The 17204-nt window shown below is 43.2% G+C and overlaps 1 protein-coding gene across 3 annotated transcripts in view; it reads right to left on the reverse strand.

Annotated features, from left to right (window-relative positions):
- Positions 1-684: 684 nt before the first annotated feature.
- LOC148035258 (DNA mismatch repair protein) overlaps positions 685-17204 on the reverse strand; it is a 52677-nt gene continuing 36157 nt past the window's right edge. Inside the window, exons 2-3 of one of the 3 annotated variants that reach the window (XM_087680640.1) lie at positions 1319-1463; positions 685-1200 (exon numbers count right to left, since the gene is read on the reverse strand). In XM_087680640.1, the coding sequence (XP_087536766.1) occupies positions 1342-1463 (122 nt within the window). In that variant the 3' untranslated portion in view covers positions 685-1200; positions 1319-1341. Of the gene's footprint in view, positions 1464-17204 lie in introns of all 3 variants that reach the window. The other 2 variants (XM_087680641.1, XM_087680638.1) reach the window with 2 other exon arrangements.

A 17204-nucleotide genomic window follows, 5' to 3' on the forward strand; every position in this document is an offset into this window, starting at 1 on the left:
CAAAGGTAGCTAAAATGATAGCTCAATTAGATAAGTGTTGATTGAATGGAAAACAAACAATATCTACACATGTGCATGTGTAAAACGAAGAGGGGAAGAGACAATGATGATATGTCCATATCAACACACATTGAGAAGCCTCAAAAAGTTCATGATCACTAGACGTGTACAAGATATATGATATTGATGTTCATGGATGCATTGTATTTAGTTTAAAAATGTAGACATTGTGGTACATTCATGCACAATCAACGTCTCAAAGACCATTAAAGTATTTAACAACCCAACAAGGGATGAAGTTACTAATGTTCTTGAGAATTGTTAAGTGTAAAGCTAGATTGATGAGGCTTTTTTGAAACCCTTCATTTGCATGGAGTGTAACAAAGGCATGTGTTGAGTCCTTCATAACAACCCCCGTTTTTTTATTAGCAACACAAACTTTTTACATGCTAGTTGCCTACTTTATCATTAGCATTCAATGGGCTAGCATCCTTACTGACCTGAAAAGGTACCAAATTGAGTGGTATGTTTGAGCACCATCACATTTTTTGGTGCTAGACAAGCTCCTTAGTCATGTGGTTTTGATGCAATTATACTACACCCAAGTGATTGGTGAATTTGTCTAGATCACATAGCAAAATCCTGAATCCTAATACTTCTTGACATGGTTTCAAATATGTGATTCTATTGATCCCATTAAATAATTTTCTTGTGATTCTTTTACAACCATTCTTCTCTAATAATGAGACAAATGATGACGGTTTTTTTTTTCAAAGATCCACTAAAGAATGTTGCAAAAGCATGGACACCAACTTATCTGTCATATAAGAGGCTCCTCTGTCCAGAGGGCTCAAATAGTTCTGTAAGCCTTAAGGGCAACCTTCACTTTTTCTTTTTTTTTTGTGGGGGAAGAAGGCTTGATATTTGAAAGAATGTATCCAAGGTTTGAACTCACGCACCCATGTAGACAATTGCACACACAAACCACTTGGGCTACAACTTCAGTGGCAGCGACCTACTAGTTTCATTCAAAAACTGAGGTCTTTGTGATAATTATCACATTATTAGCATTGATCATAAGGGGATATGCTATTCAACAAAACAGATGGCAACACTTAGCACATCCTTATGATAGAAATGAAGCCGGATGCTTTATCCCAAGTATGTAACTGCATCTCTTTTTTCTTTTCCATTGGCAACCTTGAGATGCAGTAGAAAATTTAAGAACTTTGTCAGCACAGCCAACATGATATATCAGGTCCAACTCCCTCCAATTTGAAAAGCCAAGTGTTAAAAAGATTTTGGAACCTGAACATACATCAAACCTTGTATAACTTGAGCTTAACTATTTTGACCCGAGTTCCCAGATGTGGATGGAAGCAATGGACCAGTACTCTCATGTGAAGGCTGAGAAGCCTTGAGCTCAGCTCTGCGCTCAGCTTCAATTGCAGTTACCTTTTCATCTGTTCATCAAGAAGAGGCAACAAATTAGTCCTTCAGGTCACTGCGCACTACAACTCAACTCTTACATAACATGTTTCCTTCAAACTGCTAGTTATGGCAGCATATAATACATACACTTTGTTTTACTTCTACCGAACAGTTATAGCTCTGTTCCAGCCTCTCAAAAAAAACATAAACACCTTCAACTTGTGCATGTAAAAATAAGGTAGATTGCAATTTTATCATTGCTTGATGTGGGAAAATTTTTATTTGATGCTAGTATAAACTACATGATAGCAACTCATATCTCACAAGATTTGACACATGCAGCATTTGGCAAAATGGCCACATTTTATTTTCAAGTAGCAGAAAAAATATATATTTTTCCCGTGAAAATCTTACCAAAAGATTGAGCATAAAATTCAGAAGCATGAAGAAAATGCAAACAAAGCAAGTAAATGTGAAGTTTGAACATCTAACAAACAAGTGCATTGCTGCGCAATGTGTGGGCTTTGTTTGCTCGAGTAGAAGACTTTGGAGTCATAAGCTCAACTATCATAGGGATGTGAAATGTTTTAATCTTGCTGATAACATTTAATTAAGTTATTAATCAAATGTACAAGGTTGTTTAGCACATGTGATGCACATGGCAATTATTTCATGGTAATAGGCCAAGGACCCCAAGGATGTAGTGGGTGTCAAAGGCAAAAGTTGTGATAAGTTATGCCAGTTGGGCTTTGGGGATCAATTGGTGTAAATTTAGACCCTAGCACAGTTGTTTGGTAGATGTCCGTGGTGACACAAGGGACTAGTGTTAATTAATTAATTAATGCTAATCTAAGGGTCAACACAGGTTGGGGACCACTCCAAAGTTGTGATAAGTTATGCCAACTCGGCTTTGGGGATTAGTTGGTATCAATTTTGACCCTAGCACAGTTGTTTGGCCAATAAGTGTTAGTGGTGACACTAGGAACTAGCATTAATTAATTAATTATCTAGTCTAAGGGTCAACAGAGGTTGGAAACCACTCGAGGTTACAAATGGCCTAGCCAATTTAATTATAGATAGAGACATTTTATTTTGGACATGGTTAGAAGGGCTAAAATTAATTTTTAGGATGATTTAATTTTGAAAAATGCTGAAAAATGGGTTTAGAAGACTGCCACTTAAAATGCCCATGCAAACTAAAAAAACGTTTTTGGGGGGACTGGGTCTTAGCCATTTGGTTAGTTTACAGCATCTTGGGACCTCAGTAAGCAAGGGACAATACGGAAACACCTTCAAAAGGCTGGCAACATCATTGCTAATGAGGTGACAACATTTTGGAAGTGCCTGGCAGTAGGTGACTGCATTAAATGCAAGCTGAAGCAGGTAGCAAGTTAATTTTAGGGTTTTCTCGTGAAAAAATTTACATCTTTCTTTTATCTTGGCTTTCTCTCACCTTCTCCAATAATTTCTCAAAAGATCTCAACATTTCTCAACCATTCTCAACAAATCTCAGCCAAATTTGGTAGATAGCAAGAGGATTTCTACTGTAAACCCTAAATTTCTACAGAAATCCACATTGGGACATGTGCCAACAGAAATAGATATCGTACACTGAAATCAACATCTGAAATTCATGGAATTGACAACGATTTCAAATGTTACGTCATCCAATGTAAATTGGGGCAACATTTGGCCAGTTAGTTGTTCCATTTGTGCAATTCTTGGGTAAAACTCAATGGGCAATTGCCTTGCTTGCTGATTATATGTACAACAAAGGGCTTTTAAATCAACTAAGAAGATTGTGGAATCTCACCTTGTACAATGTCCATTAGCAGTTAAAGATAAAGAAATACCGAAAGGGGCGTCAGCTTTGGGGCCAATTGGGTGTCTCTTGTCCAAGCTTGTTAATGTAATATGTGCATTTCAATTTACACTTAGTTATTGATTGCTATAATTAAGTGCCTGATTTGGTTTTACCACCCTATCCAAGGAGGAAGACTGATTTCATAGCTCCATTGTTGGGATTCCACTCAATCCCTTGATTTGGTGGACACAAGGCTCCTAATTGCAAGCCAAAGCTTTGTGCTAGTGCTGATTTATGCTCACTACTGAGAAATTACAACAATATGCCTTCATATAGTGAGCGAGATGCAATCAGCAGTGATGAGGCCTCTTTGTATGGACAGTCACATGGGGAAGAAGGAAATGTAATGCCTAATCTTGGGCAAGGCTTAGACCATGGACAACAAGTTGAAAGTGTCACCGTTGGGCAAGATGCAATGCCTTCAAGGCATTATGAGGCTGATGACCAACAAAGTGAAGAGGAATTCGATAACCAATTCAAGAATCGATGAGGACAACAACAAACCTCTTTGTTGAATTAGCAAAGAATCCTTAGTTCACCCAATTTTTTAATACTCCGAAGAAGGAGGACAAGGGTAAGAAGAAGAAGTCATACATTCACTATATATGGTAGCATTAGCTTGATACTTGGGACACAAAGTAGCATGTTTGGTAATGCATCTGCACCCTCAAATGCTTATGGGGCTCAAGGAATGAGTGTTGCTTATACAAATGTTCCGTTTGGTCTTGGTTTTGATATAAATTCAGCAAATGCACCCTTTTTGTAGCAGCTAGTGTATGATAACTTGACACCAAGGCGCAGCAAAAGACTATAATGAGGGTGGAAAAGCAGTGAACTTTTAGTCCTTCAATGGCGCACAAGATAGGCTGAAAGCTTTCGACTTTCATTTAGCAATTTGATACAGCCTAGTCACGAGTAAACTTCATGGAGTTCTTGAAGATTCAAAAGGTAGCCACTCTCTTGAGGGGAATGCATTGCATTGGTAATCCACTCTTTTGATGCAAGGTAGATCACCATCAACAAGGATACAATTCAAGCAGATGTTTGCATTGAATTGGTTGGCAAATACCTTTGAGATGAACATCATGATAGCTTGGAATAAGTTGGATGCTAAGGAATGTAACAATATGGAGCAATATAATAAGAAGTTTTGGGATGCATTGCTGCCTATCGCTTCTTATCGCCGCATACCCCTTCATGAGCAAGTGGAAGAAAAAGGTTGTGGGCTGCCCAAAGGAATCATAGATTTTTGCATTAAATCCACCGTGTCTAGCATGTCTTAGCTCATAGAGAGTGCTGCTACAACAGATACTTTGCTGCGTGGGAAAGATTCAAGCTTTCGAGAGAGAGGGAAGAAGCTTAATAAAGTTATTTAAAAAGGGCCAAATCTGAAAATCAGAACGAGAAGAGATCAAAGCAGCAAAGAAAGGGCTCGAAAACATTGACACAACATAGGGAATTAATGGCTGCAAACAAATGCTTCATTTGTGAACAAGAGGGTCACATTGCAAGCTACTGTCCCATTAGGCAACAAGTTGGAAAATTAGAAAATCAAGGAGATCCTAAGGGAAAGAAGCCTAAAACATCAATGGGATTGGTACCTAAAGTTATTAGTGATTAGGCCAAAGATGATGCTACTGAGTTGTGCAAAGCATGGGGCAAAATTATGAATCAACATGCATTCATTTTCTTTAATAATGGTGCATGAGCTAACTCTATCTTTGTTGACATGGTAGCCTGTCTAGGCATCATAGAAGATGAGATGGAACCCATCGAGGAAGTAAAAATGGCATGTAAAGGCTATGCAGAGTTTGTCATACCACTCATTGGAGAGCTTCAATTGCATATACAAGAATATGTGGACAATGAAGAGTTCTTCATTGCTCTACTTGAAGGTTGTGATGTATTGCTTGGAATGCCAAGATGTCATCATATGCATGCAATGATTGATTCTCATATAAGATCACAATAAAGAATCACTTTTTGATCCCTCGAATAGATGATGTTATGGATAGATTGTAGGGGGCAGCCATATTCAGCCGTATAGATTTGAAAAGTGGATATTAGCATATACGCATTAGATTGGAGGATGTGCCTAAGACAACTTTCAAAACATCGGGCCATATGAGTTTCTTGTCATGCCTTTTGGGCTTACGAATGATCCTACCACTTTCAATCGGATTATGGATCGCATTTCCAAGCCACATAGAGGATTGTGGACACTTTCTTGTTAGAGATTGGCATTCCCTAGACAGGTAGGTGCACATTTGAGCAATTTCCAACAGCTGCATTAGGCAGTCCACGCGATAGACAGCTTATGTTGGTAGGAGATAGGACACGCGGCAGGTTGGACTGCCTGCAACAGGCCGGACAGTTTTTGTCTAGTCGGCTGCATTAAATGCAGCTGACTTGCAATATTCCATGTATTTTTTGTGGCCTATTTATTGGCCCTAGTCTCCACACTTTTTTTCATTTGTGCTCTTAATGCCCTTAGGGTTCATGAAGTGTGAGATCCTTGAGGTGGAGACATACGCATACATTCTCTTTGCACCCGTATAATACGCTTCCGCACTGCTTACACTCTGGCATGGTATCAAAGCATTGAAGGATTCACCAAGGGTGGACCTATCTGAAGAGGAGATTTCAGTGTGTGTGTGACACAAGACTGTGTTTTCAGCATTCAAGGGCGAGCAAGAGAGTTGTGCATCAAAACAAGGCTGAGGTGAGCATGGGCATGCGAGAAAGGAGTAGATTTGCTGAAGCTGTTGCTCATTTTTTGTTGTTAGAAAAGGAAGAAGGCTACATTTTGGGCCTTGAAGTCTAGATTTTACCTTTTCACCGCCTCCAGTGGGTGAAGGAATGGGACAAATCACAAAGAGCCCTAGCAAGTTGCTTTAACATAGTTAGAGGGGGCTACATTTTGGGCCTTGAAGTCTAGATTTTACCTTTTCACCGCCTCCGACGGGTGAAGGAATGGGACAAGTAACAAAGAGCCCTAGCAAGCTGCTTTCACATAGTTAGAGGGGGACTTCTTTGTGTTTTGTGCAGGCATTGTAGGTGAATATGTCTTCTGAGGCCGAGATAGAGTTTTAGGCGATCATGGACCAAAAGGTGCATGTGTTACCGACTCCTCCATCATATCGAAAGCTCAATGGCGAGAACTATTGCATTCGGTGGATTATGATTTGGCGAAGCTTGTTGTGGAGCCTATTCATCGTCCTTCGCGAGACGAATCTAGACTCTCTTCCAATGACAAGATGGAGTTGGCAAAGGCTCAAACACATTGAAACAAACTCAATGCTCGCATTTACTCATTTTTATTTCTCTCATGCATTACAACTCCTATCTCTCATATTGAGCATTTGACGATAGCCTAGGAGATATGGCTGGAGCTTGATTAGATGTATAATCGTATGACCATTATGAAATGAGTTTCTTTGAAAGTGTAGATGAGGACCATGAGTGTCAACAAGTCATCTTCTATGCGTGAACATATTAACAAGCTAAGGCAGCTTTAGATGCAGGTACAAAATGCAAGGAATGTGATCACTTCTGAAGGCATGACGATAACTCTTCTTTCACAGTTACCACCCTGTTTCAGTGGCTTTTATTCCACCTTGATTGCTTCAGGGCTGTTAACCCTCAGACAAACAAGGTGGAAAATCCGGAAAATCTAAAGTAGAAGATAAGGTCAAGGTAAAAGTGAAACGGGAGATGAAGGTGTACTAGGAGAAATATGGAAACGCAAGAAGTGCAAAAAAGTTCTGAATCAAGGAGAAAGGCGCACAAGAAAAAGCGCAAGTCAATGCTTTTGTAAAATAACGCAAGGTGCACCACAATTTATTTTAAGAAAGCCGAGCTCTCACCCAATGCAAATTGTAAAGGTAGATGGACGGTAGGAAGGAAGCTAGGAAGATAGGAGGACAATGGAAAAAATAGCCTAAGCTATGGATGGCCGTGTAAAAAGGGGATGACTGCCCAAATGGGATTTAGGGCTTTGTATATAAAGTTCAAAAGATGAATGAGAGCTGATTCTTGGGTATGTGGCAAAAAAGAAGCTTCTTTTTCTTCTCTTCTCTTCTCTTGTGAGCGCTTGAGTGAGGGAGTAAGGGAGTGAGAGAGTGAGGGAGTGAGTGTGTGTGAGTGAGGGATCGAGGAGAAGAAGCTCCCCATCTCTCTTCATTTTCTCTTCACTTCTCTTCTCTTGTCTCCCGTGGCTATGGAGGATAGAACTTGATGGAGAGGGATCGAGGTTGCTTGAGCTTGCCTTACGGATCGTGGAGCTACCGACGTGCAAGAGAGAGGAAGGTACTTGATCGAGCATCAAGGTAAGCTCACTACACCCCATGGGTAGGAATAGCGCGTTGGCTATGTGAGAGGTAGCCATAGCCGCTCAGCTTGAAATGCTTGACCAATAAGCGGTCCGTAGGTCTCGGGAGTTAAACTAGAGAGCTTCCTTCATTTTGGTTCCGTTGCCGGGACAAACGGATTCGAGCCTTAAGCGCCGTGTATTTCGAATTAAGCATGGAAGTAAGGTTTCATCCCCGAACCGGTGCTTGAGGTAGATAGGAGATTTAGGCATTTTGATCTGCAAAACAAGTAAGTATTTTGGGTTTCCGATGTGTAGATGAGTAGGTTGATGCAGCCCAAGCATTGTAAGTGATTTTCATTTGCATTAAGGTAGAATAGGACCAAGAGATTGTGAGAAAACAGTAGGGTTTTGCTGCTGTAAATAGGGCACAACCGGGAAAAGGGTTGGGAAAAGATGGGCTTTCAAGACTAATGACTAAGAAGGGTGAGTTGGGAGGTAAGGACTGAGTAAGGCAGGTCCCTAAAACCCCAAGGATAGGGGGAAAGAGCTCATTTCTACACACTGAGAGTGAAAGAGAGAGCTTGAGAGAGAGAGAGAGTTGTAGGTCACAAAGAGATCACGCCCGTTGATTCGGAGTTCTCCGGCCATACCAAGTAGATACAAACCTTCCTGGCTATGTATTTGCTTGATCTGGAAAGTCCTGCAGGTGGCCACAACCGTTGTGTGGAGAAATCGGCCGGAACGCATCGCTTTGCGCTATCAAGTCACAATCGGACCAACGTGTCTTGGTTCGATTTTCCAGAGTCGAGCAGTCGGACCATCCGACTAGAAGAATCGGACCATCCGACCGCCAGGAGTTGGACCACTAGACTGTTCAGTCGGACACATTTGGCAGTCAAACCAACCCCTTTTGTCCGATCGGACCAACCATCGATCAGACAACTAACCGTCTAATCAGACAACCTTCTCTAATCGGACCGCCCATCCAGTCGAACACCCCATTTGTCCGATCGGACCTAATAGGAATTGGACCAAGTTGTCCGATCGGACCACCTTTAGTAGTTGGACCACCACAGTTGGGACTGTCCGACTCTGAAAGTCGGACCACCTAGAATTGGACCAATTGGGACACATTCCTAAACCTGGCTCGCTGAAGCCAAGAACCGGAGAAAACTGTAATTGAATAGTCTAGAAGCAACCCTAGCAGCCTAGCCAAGGGACTGACTTGACTTAGAGCTAGAGATCGATCTTTATGTGGTAACCCAACCGTGATAGAGCGAAGAGGGAATAGTATAGACCCCAAAAGCGACCAAAGACCGCGCTTAGAGCCATACTAGGTCGTAGACAAGCCGAGGGGGTAGCCATACTTGTAAGATTGTTTTGTTTGCACACCCCACAGTGATTTCTTTTACATATATGCATCGGAAAGATGGAAAGCCTGAATTTGCACTATGCACAATAGAGCATCCAGCACTGAGTGTACACAAGTTGAGGACTGTTTTCAATAACAAGGAACACACTCAGACGTAATAACTCGAAGGGACTCACTAGTAGGAGGAGACCCTTAAACATAGTCGAGTATCTCAAAGTCCCATTAATAGGACCCACAAAGACGGCAAGGGGACTGAAAGGACAGCAAGACTGAGAGCCAAGCGCTACCAAAGCTGCTCGGATTGATTGGCAACCTCCTGGAGCAGGAAGCAAGAATGATGTCAAGAGCAAACGTAGACCAAGAAGACGATCAACTAGATGTGGGTGAATTTCCAATCGCGGTCCATGACATGGTCAATGAATACAACCTGTTGACCAGAACAGTAAATAGTAGACCAGTAGAGAAGGTAGTGGCAAACCTAGAGGAAGAATGGAAAGCAGTTAGAAAAGCGATGCAAGGCATAGCGACCTACAATCGCGAGCAAAGAGCTAGGAAGCTGTAACAGGATGTAGATGTGCACGAAGTTCGACGCATGCTAGCCTTAGCTGGTAAAAGCAAGACAGGACCAAACGCGGAGAAAGAGAGCGCACTAGAGGCAAACCTCACGTTGAGCGAGCTTATGACCAAGCGGCTCATGGACAACACGGCCGCCAAACAGAGTGCAGCAGGACTAGCAACCTCTCTACTCTTAGGCCTAGGAATTACTCAAGGGATGAAGAGTCAATAAAAAATCCATACAATAGCTAAGCAGCTGGACAAGTACCAAAGCCTAATAGCGACCCATATAGCTTCGTAGATCAGTTCGAGAAAGTTTGTGAAGCCAACGGTCTCACAGACCTTGCACAACGCTCCCAGGCGTTTGGGCTCTGCTTAGGTGATAAAGGTAGGATGTGATACACTAGCTTAGACGCAGCGGAGCAAGCGAACTTTGCCCGACTAAAAGATCTCTTCATTAAGAGATTCTCGGAAGCGGGATACTCTAACAACCTCATAGTCCAACTAATGAACATCAATCAAAAAGACAAGGAGGGCATAAGAGACTACATCACTCATGCGCACAGCCTCTTCAAGAGAATCCCTACGAATGAGCAACCCAATGAAAGAGCGGTCTCCACAGTGTTCATAAACGGAATCCGCAACGAGGAGTTGTACAAGGCTTTAGTACATAACTCTAGCTTACAACAAGATGTGTTAGCTAGGGTCTTTGACAAAGCAATTAGGATGGATGACCAACTGAGAGAGAGAAGCTCTCGAAGTTCGAACCGCGACAACTCAAATTAGAGGACCTTAGAGAGAACCACAACCTCTAGCAAGAGATCAACCCCTAGCACGCAGGACAAGGGAAACAGTGTAGATCAAGGCCAAGAGCTAGCCGAGTTGAGAATGGAGCTAGTACGATTGCAGGAATTGGTGAGGAGGCTAGCACGACTGCGTGTCCAATGCGTGCATTGCGACGGCAGCCACCTCCCAACCGAGTGCCAGGATCCTAGACCTAGGCCTTGCATGAACTGCGGAAGATTAAGCCACGATGCCATGCACTGTAGGTTGCCTAGGAGATCCCCCTATGTCCAACAGTACATCCCGCCGTACTTGGGAAACAGAATGCCAAATTTCTTTGAAAGAGAAGCCCAGTTGGCACTTCTAGCACCACACGATGCAAAATCCGTCATCCCTAGGATGGAGATCAATCCAATAGGTATATCCGGGCCACCAAGACCCTATGCAACCCATCCACCGAGTGATGCTCCAGTCCGTTACATGGAGGAGCCTAACGAAGACGAAGCCTACGTAAACCCTTACGTCTCGTACGACGAAGAGAGCAATCCAGTCCTAATGGACTATCGACCAGTACCGGTGATGGCGCTTGGTAGAGGTAGGGGAAGAGGATTCGCAGGGTCGCCAATGGACTTGTGGTCACCCGGGCCATATCTCATCATGCTATCCAGAGAAAGATAAGAAAAAAGCTGACCTAAGATGTGTCAAGTGCGGCATCACTCATCTCTTTCCTGATTGCCCTAGACAGAAGCCATCCCCTAGCTCGGCAATCGTACCATCAGTGCTCTTGGGGTTGTTTGGAGTCGAGACATTCGACATCGAGGACACACCTATCCCGTTGCATGTCATGACTAGAGTACAGATGAAGCTGGCAAGTATATCAGTGCTAGGGCCCAACAATTTAGATATAGCCTCAATAGGAAAGAAGAGCCGAAGGAGAAGGAAGAAAAATATTAACGCAAAGGTCACACTTAAGATTGAGGATGCGACAATGCTAGTGACTAGGAAGAAGGTTCCAAATGCAGAGGCAGAAACTACTGCTCCAAAGATAGCAGAGAAAGGGAGTGCAAAGGTAGAGGAGTATCCCCACCCTAGGCGCCAACTCGAGGTAATAGCCAAGGTCAAAGAGTGGGTAAAAGAAGCCCACGGGCACCTTAAGGACGCTGAGCCCATCTTAGAGGATAAGATTGAGGATCTCTCTAGTGTAAGCATGCCAGTCTCACTTGCACAACCAAGGTCGAGAGACACACCCATGCCACAAGCAGTGTCACCTAGGCCAAGTCTAGACGCCACGGGCCAGCCGGTCAGTAAAACCAATGGCCAAGGAGCACAAACCTAGGAGAGAGACAAACCACCAACAAACTTCTCGTGACCTTAGTGGCCACCCCAATGACCCTGAGTTTAGGAGACCTACTTAGACAGCACCCCACGCTATGGCAGGCGTAGATACTGGGGTGGGAGTGAGTGTGTTAAGCCATACTGTGCTCCAGACTTGGGGAAACCCACCAGTCAAAACTACTAGGTTCAACATCACTCTAGCTAACGGAATGAAAGTAAGGCCATTTGGAGTCTTAAAAAATTGGCCCAATGAAGATCGTGGGTGTCTAGTTCTATGTGAACTTCATTGTCATGAAGGAAGTGGACCATAACATTCTGCTAGGACGACCCTGGATGAGAAACGCACAAGTCATTGAAGACTGGGGCAATGGTCTAATGTTCCTAGGAAACCGAACGGAAGCGGTTAAGGTTGAGATGGATACTTGGAAGACAACCCCTATCGACCTGGATGCCGCCTCTGCCATGCTCAGGGGTGATACACCAATAAGAAAGTCTCACAGACTCTTGACCAAATACATTCCTTGCCTTGATGATGAGCGAGATTGAATGCACATACTAGCAACCATCGATCTCCCATTCTCAGACGAGGAGACGTATAAACAGGTTGCAAAAACTGCAAGTGTCTCAAGGAGAGAGCCCGTAGTAATCCTCTATACGATGGCCAAGAGCTCAAGAAACCAACCTAGACCTATCCCTTCCCATTTTTCTAGCAGCAAGCTAGAACTGCACGAGACCCTCGAGTATCTGGCGCGCAAGTTGACTGGCAATCCCGCTGCTAATCTCAAGCCCCTTAGAGACCTCCTGAACGCTCCTAAGTGGAGATGGACTAAGATGCATAACCTGAACTTAATGTACAATTGGACCTTAGTTACCAACGAAGGACATGCCAGAGACGAGAGTCCGAGGGATGACGAGCAAACAGGAGAAACCAATTCCAATGATGAGTACGAGGACTGCTACTCCAATAGTGGGGAGACCAGGGAGGAGGTAGACATCGTAGAATCCGACACTGAAGGTGAGGGCATAGGCTTCTCCTAAGCATCACGGCCACCGCTCGACACATGCATGCTTTTGATGTCTTGATCGACGAGGGAGCTGACTTCAATGTCTTGACATACGCTCCTTGGACCCTCATTGGTCAGCCACAATTACAACCTACCAACGCTAAGCTTAGCCCATTTGGGGGCAAGTCATATGCACTCCTAGGGAAGTGCAAGATCGTAGTCTCTATCGAGTCTGAGAGCCTACCAGTCATCTTCTATGTATTGCCAAATACGAAGGATGCAAGTCAAGAAACACTATTAGGACGCACTTTCAAGAAACAAGCACACTGCAACGTAGACTATAATCTGCAGCGGATTCACCTTTCTATTGGCAACGTTTGAGTCGTGACAGCTTCTACAAAGGGTAGCAAGGCTCCACCAAAGCTTGCTATGCCACTAATAGAACCACCTAGGACCAAGCCTAGGAGGGGGGTCGTGGGTTATCACAACCCACCCAGACCACAAAACCACCGCCAACTAAGGCCATTCCCAAGGCCGCAAAGCCCACACTTAAATGGGTGCCAAGGCACCAAAAACGGCCTACGCACGTAAGCAAACACGGCCTCGTAGGGCCAACAGCTATCATTCGAAACCTAAGCGATCGATCCGACGCTATCGGCATAGATGCACAATTAAGCCGCGATGGATTCCCAAAGATATGTTGCGAGCCCAAGGATACTACTAAGGCAACACTTGGATATGGGTGCCCAAGATGAGAGATCCTAGAAGCATAGCCCAACCACGACCATCAACTGCCACCCCATCTCCAAGAAGCCCCACTCTCACTAAGGCAAGGAATACCCAGGAAACCCGAGCTACAAAGCCCACAGAACCCGTGACGATTACGGTCAAAAAAACCCAACCAATATATCGACCGAAACAGCAGCTCGACATCCCGGAATCATCTAAGTCCAGAGAACTTGGCACCCCAGTGGCTGCTCAAGAGGGAAGCAATGCACCATCCATGCACTTGAGCCACCCTCAGTATCCCAAAGCAGCGTTGGACATGCGGATCGGACTACGGAGTTATCCTTAGATCCAGCACTGCCTAGTCCACCACCCCTTGAACCATTGCTGTCTAGCTTAATTCCATCCCAACCACCAACATGTCTTAGGTCTTCCTATGAGCGACGTTCATTTCTATCGGTCGCCAAGGACCTTGCTGAGAATACGGGAGATGACTTGGTGACTTGCATCAAGCTCTTAGATAACACCTTTACCACGTTCGCTAGGAGCTATGAAAGACTTGACCTCGGCTTGCTTGATGAACCCCTCACCTCTGAGGTTTGTTCCTTATCCTGTACTTGGAAAGAATACGAGTTTATAACTGTAACATTCCCCAAAGTCTCAAAGAAGTTTATCAATAATGGTGAAATCTCAAAAGAGCATGCATTCATCAAACGATTAATAACATTCTACCGCATGCCCCAAAGGCCTACGTCAACTATTGAGATTGAGAAACTTACTCACCTCGTTGACTTTAACTCCTCGTTCTTACAAAAATGGGGTAACCTACGTCTCCAATGGAAGAAGCGGGGTTGCCAAATAATGACTAATGCTGAGCAACAACACGCCGTCAAGACAACTGAGTATGACCCGACTTACGTAGCACCAACCTCGTTTAGGGTCTTGGCCGCCACTCGCTCCAAACACCTAGACGACCAGGTCTTGGCCCGTCCTTACATTGATCGTATCCTTACGGAAGAAGAGCTACATGTGGCTAGCCACATCAACTCGGGTGACTTTCTAACCGATGTCTTGACTTACACTACCTAAGTATGCATTACGTTACAAAATGAAAGTCACTTCTGGTTTGTTGCCAAAGGACAAGGCACTCTTGGTTGCTAAAGGGTACAAGCAAGAACATGGAATTGATTTTGATAAAATCTTTTCTCTTGTAGTCAAACTTACTACGTTGGGAACCATCTTGGGCTTGGTTGCATCTGAAGATATGGAGCTTATAAAGATGGATGTAAAAACCGCTTTCTTACATGGTGATTTGCATGAGGAGATCTATATGCAATAGCCTAAGGGTTTTGCTACAAAGGGGAAAGAGCACATGGTATGTAAACTCAACAAGAGTTTATATATGCTGAAACAAGCATCACGAGAATGGTATCATAAATTTGATACATATATGCAATTTCAAGGATTTTATTGCTCAAGTTGATCACTGCTTATATACTAAGAAGACAACAAATGGCAGCTTTATTCTCTTGGTTTTGTATATGGATGACATACTGATTGCAAGCAGGGATGTTCTTGCCTTGGACTCCTTGAAGCAGAGTTTACACAATAGCTTTGATATGAAGGATCTTGGTGAAGCCAATCACATTCTTGGCATGCCTATACTCAAGGACAGATCGAAGGGTCTTCTTTATTTATCACAATAGGAGTATGTAAGAGTGCAAGGTTTCAATATGAACGGGGGGAGAGGAAATCCATTGATATACCATTGCCTCCATATGTGACACTTAATGCAAATAACAGCCCTACATTTGATGATGAAAAGGCTGAAATGACCAAGATACCTTACGCTTCAATTGTTGGTAGCTTGATGTACTCTATGGTTGCTACATGTCTTGACATTGCATTTGCGGTGGGAGTGGTTAGCAGATACATGGCATATCCTCACAAAAAGCATTAGGAAGCAGTGAAGTGTATCATGAGATGCCTTAAGGGCACCAAGGATTTGTGTATCTGCTTTGGTGAGCAGAAGTCATCTGTTATCGGCTTCATGGATGCAGACTATACTGGTCATCCTAACTACAGGAAGCCTACTTTAGGATATGTGTTCACGTTCACAAGTGGAACAACCTCTTAAATATCCAAGCTACAAAAGTGTGTCGCATTGTCTACTATAGAGATAGAGTATGTGGTTGCTACTGAGGTATGCAAAGAGGCTTTATGGTTTTCATGTCTAGTGAGAGAGCTTGGCATTACACAGGTTCCTATCCTTCATTGTGGCAGTCAGAGTGCTATCATGCTAGCATGGAATCTTGTCTTTTATGCAACGACAAAGCACATACAGGTGAAGTATCATTTTATAAAAAATGTACTTGATAGCAAGAGCATTGAGCTTGTCAAGGTACATACAAATGATAACCCTGTAGACGACCTCACGAAGGGTCTTCCAACAGAGCGGTTTGTTCATTACTGCCAGATGATGGGGGTTGGATAGTATATGCATATTTCAACTTTGTACATACATAGACTTAGTTGATTATGTTCTCTACATTCAAGCACATTGCATTTAGATGGGAGGTTGTTAGGAATAAAGGCTCACCGTGCCTTTTACTGTGTTCGGATGTGAAAGCACTCCTACACTCTTGTACTTTATATATTATCTAAACCTAAAGTGATACACCCATCACTGTACCAAAATACTGATTGTGTCGTACACTCACTCCTTCAACTCACTCTTCTCTCTCCACTTAGTCTACATTGTACTTTGTCTCGATCCTAGCAAGTGCCTTCAACACTTCCACTCCTCCAGTTGTGGATAGCTCTCCTATGTAGTGGATCTCGGATGTATTCAACATGTATCCAAAGTACTATGTTGACACTATGTCTACCATGGAGTGAAAGATGACGACGAAAACCAGAAGAAAAACAGTCCTAAACTGTGAGCACGAGTGATCCGTTTCTCCTCCCAACCTCGCCTAGATAAGTGCTGGCCCCTCTCTCCCCGTTTCCTCTGCCAGCCGTCCACTTTAGGTGAGTCCTACTATTCTTGGACTCTCTTACTCTCTAGGCTCCCCTTAACCCCGTTTGGGCGCCCAAGAGCCCGGACGGTCATCCTCGTGCGTGTTCCCCTAGATTTACCTTAATGTCACATTAAATGTCACTTTAATGTCACATTCAATATTTGTGACCTTAACGTTACATTAAATATCACTTTTAATGTCACATTGATGTCACATGGGGTCTCTACTCAATGTACTAGTCACTGTGAGATGTATGCAGATAAGTATGGTTGTTATCACAGCTCTGAGACTATAGTTTTGCATTAGTTTGGGATCAATTCATGATTGGTTGGACAAGAGCTTTTGCCTCAGTTTTGAGATCAAATTCTGATAAGTTTCAACTCAATTTTTTAACAGTTTGAAAACCGCTTATGATCACTTTAGGGATCAATTTTTGCATTGATTGCAGATCAGCTTTTGCAATCAATTTGGGATCACATTTGCAGCAATTTGTGAGTAGTTCTCAGATCAGCAAATGATCAGTTTATGATCAAATTATACTTAGTTTTCAATGGTTTACAATTGGTTCCATGGACAGCAACATGTTAGTAAATGCCATTGACAATTTCAGCCATAGTTTGTGCTGAGAATATGCTTGACTATGGTTGTGGAGTCAAAACTGTTAAGAAAACATGAGTTATGGATGCATCCAATGGGTTTCTAGCAACAGCTTTAGATTGTATTTCAGATTTATATCATGTTTATACTGGTTGGAAATTTTTAGCAAGTTTGTGGCATATGGCATGGTTGGACAACAATGGCC

The sequence above is a fragment of the Lygodium microphyllum genome, chromosome 6 (assembly GCF_053477565.2).
Source record: "Lygodium microphyllum isolate KBCC chromosome 6, Lygodium_microphyllum_v1.1.10, whole genome shotgun sequence".
In the NCBI taxonomy this organism is placed as follows: domain Eukaryota; kingdom Viridiplantae; phylum Streptophyta; class Polypodiopsida; order Schizaeales; family Lygodiaceae; genus Lygodium; species Lygodium microphyllum.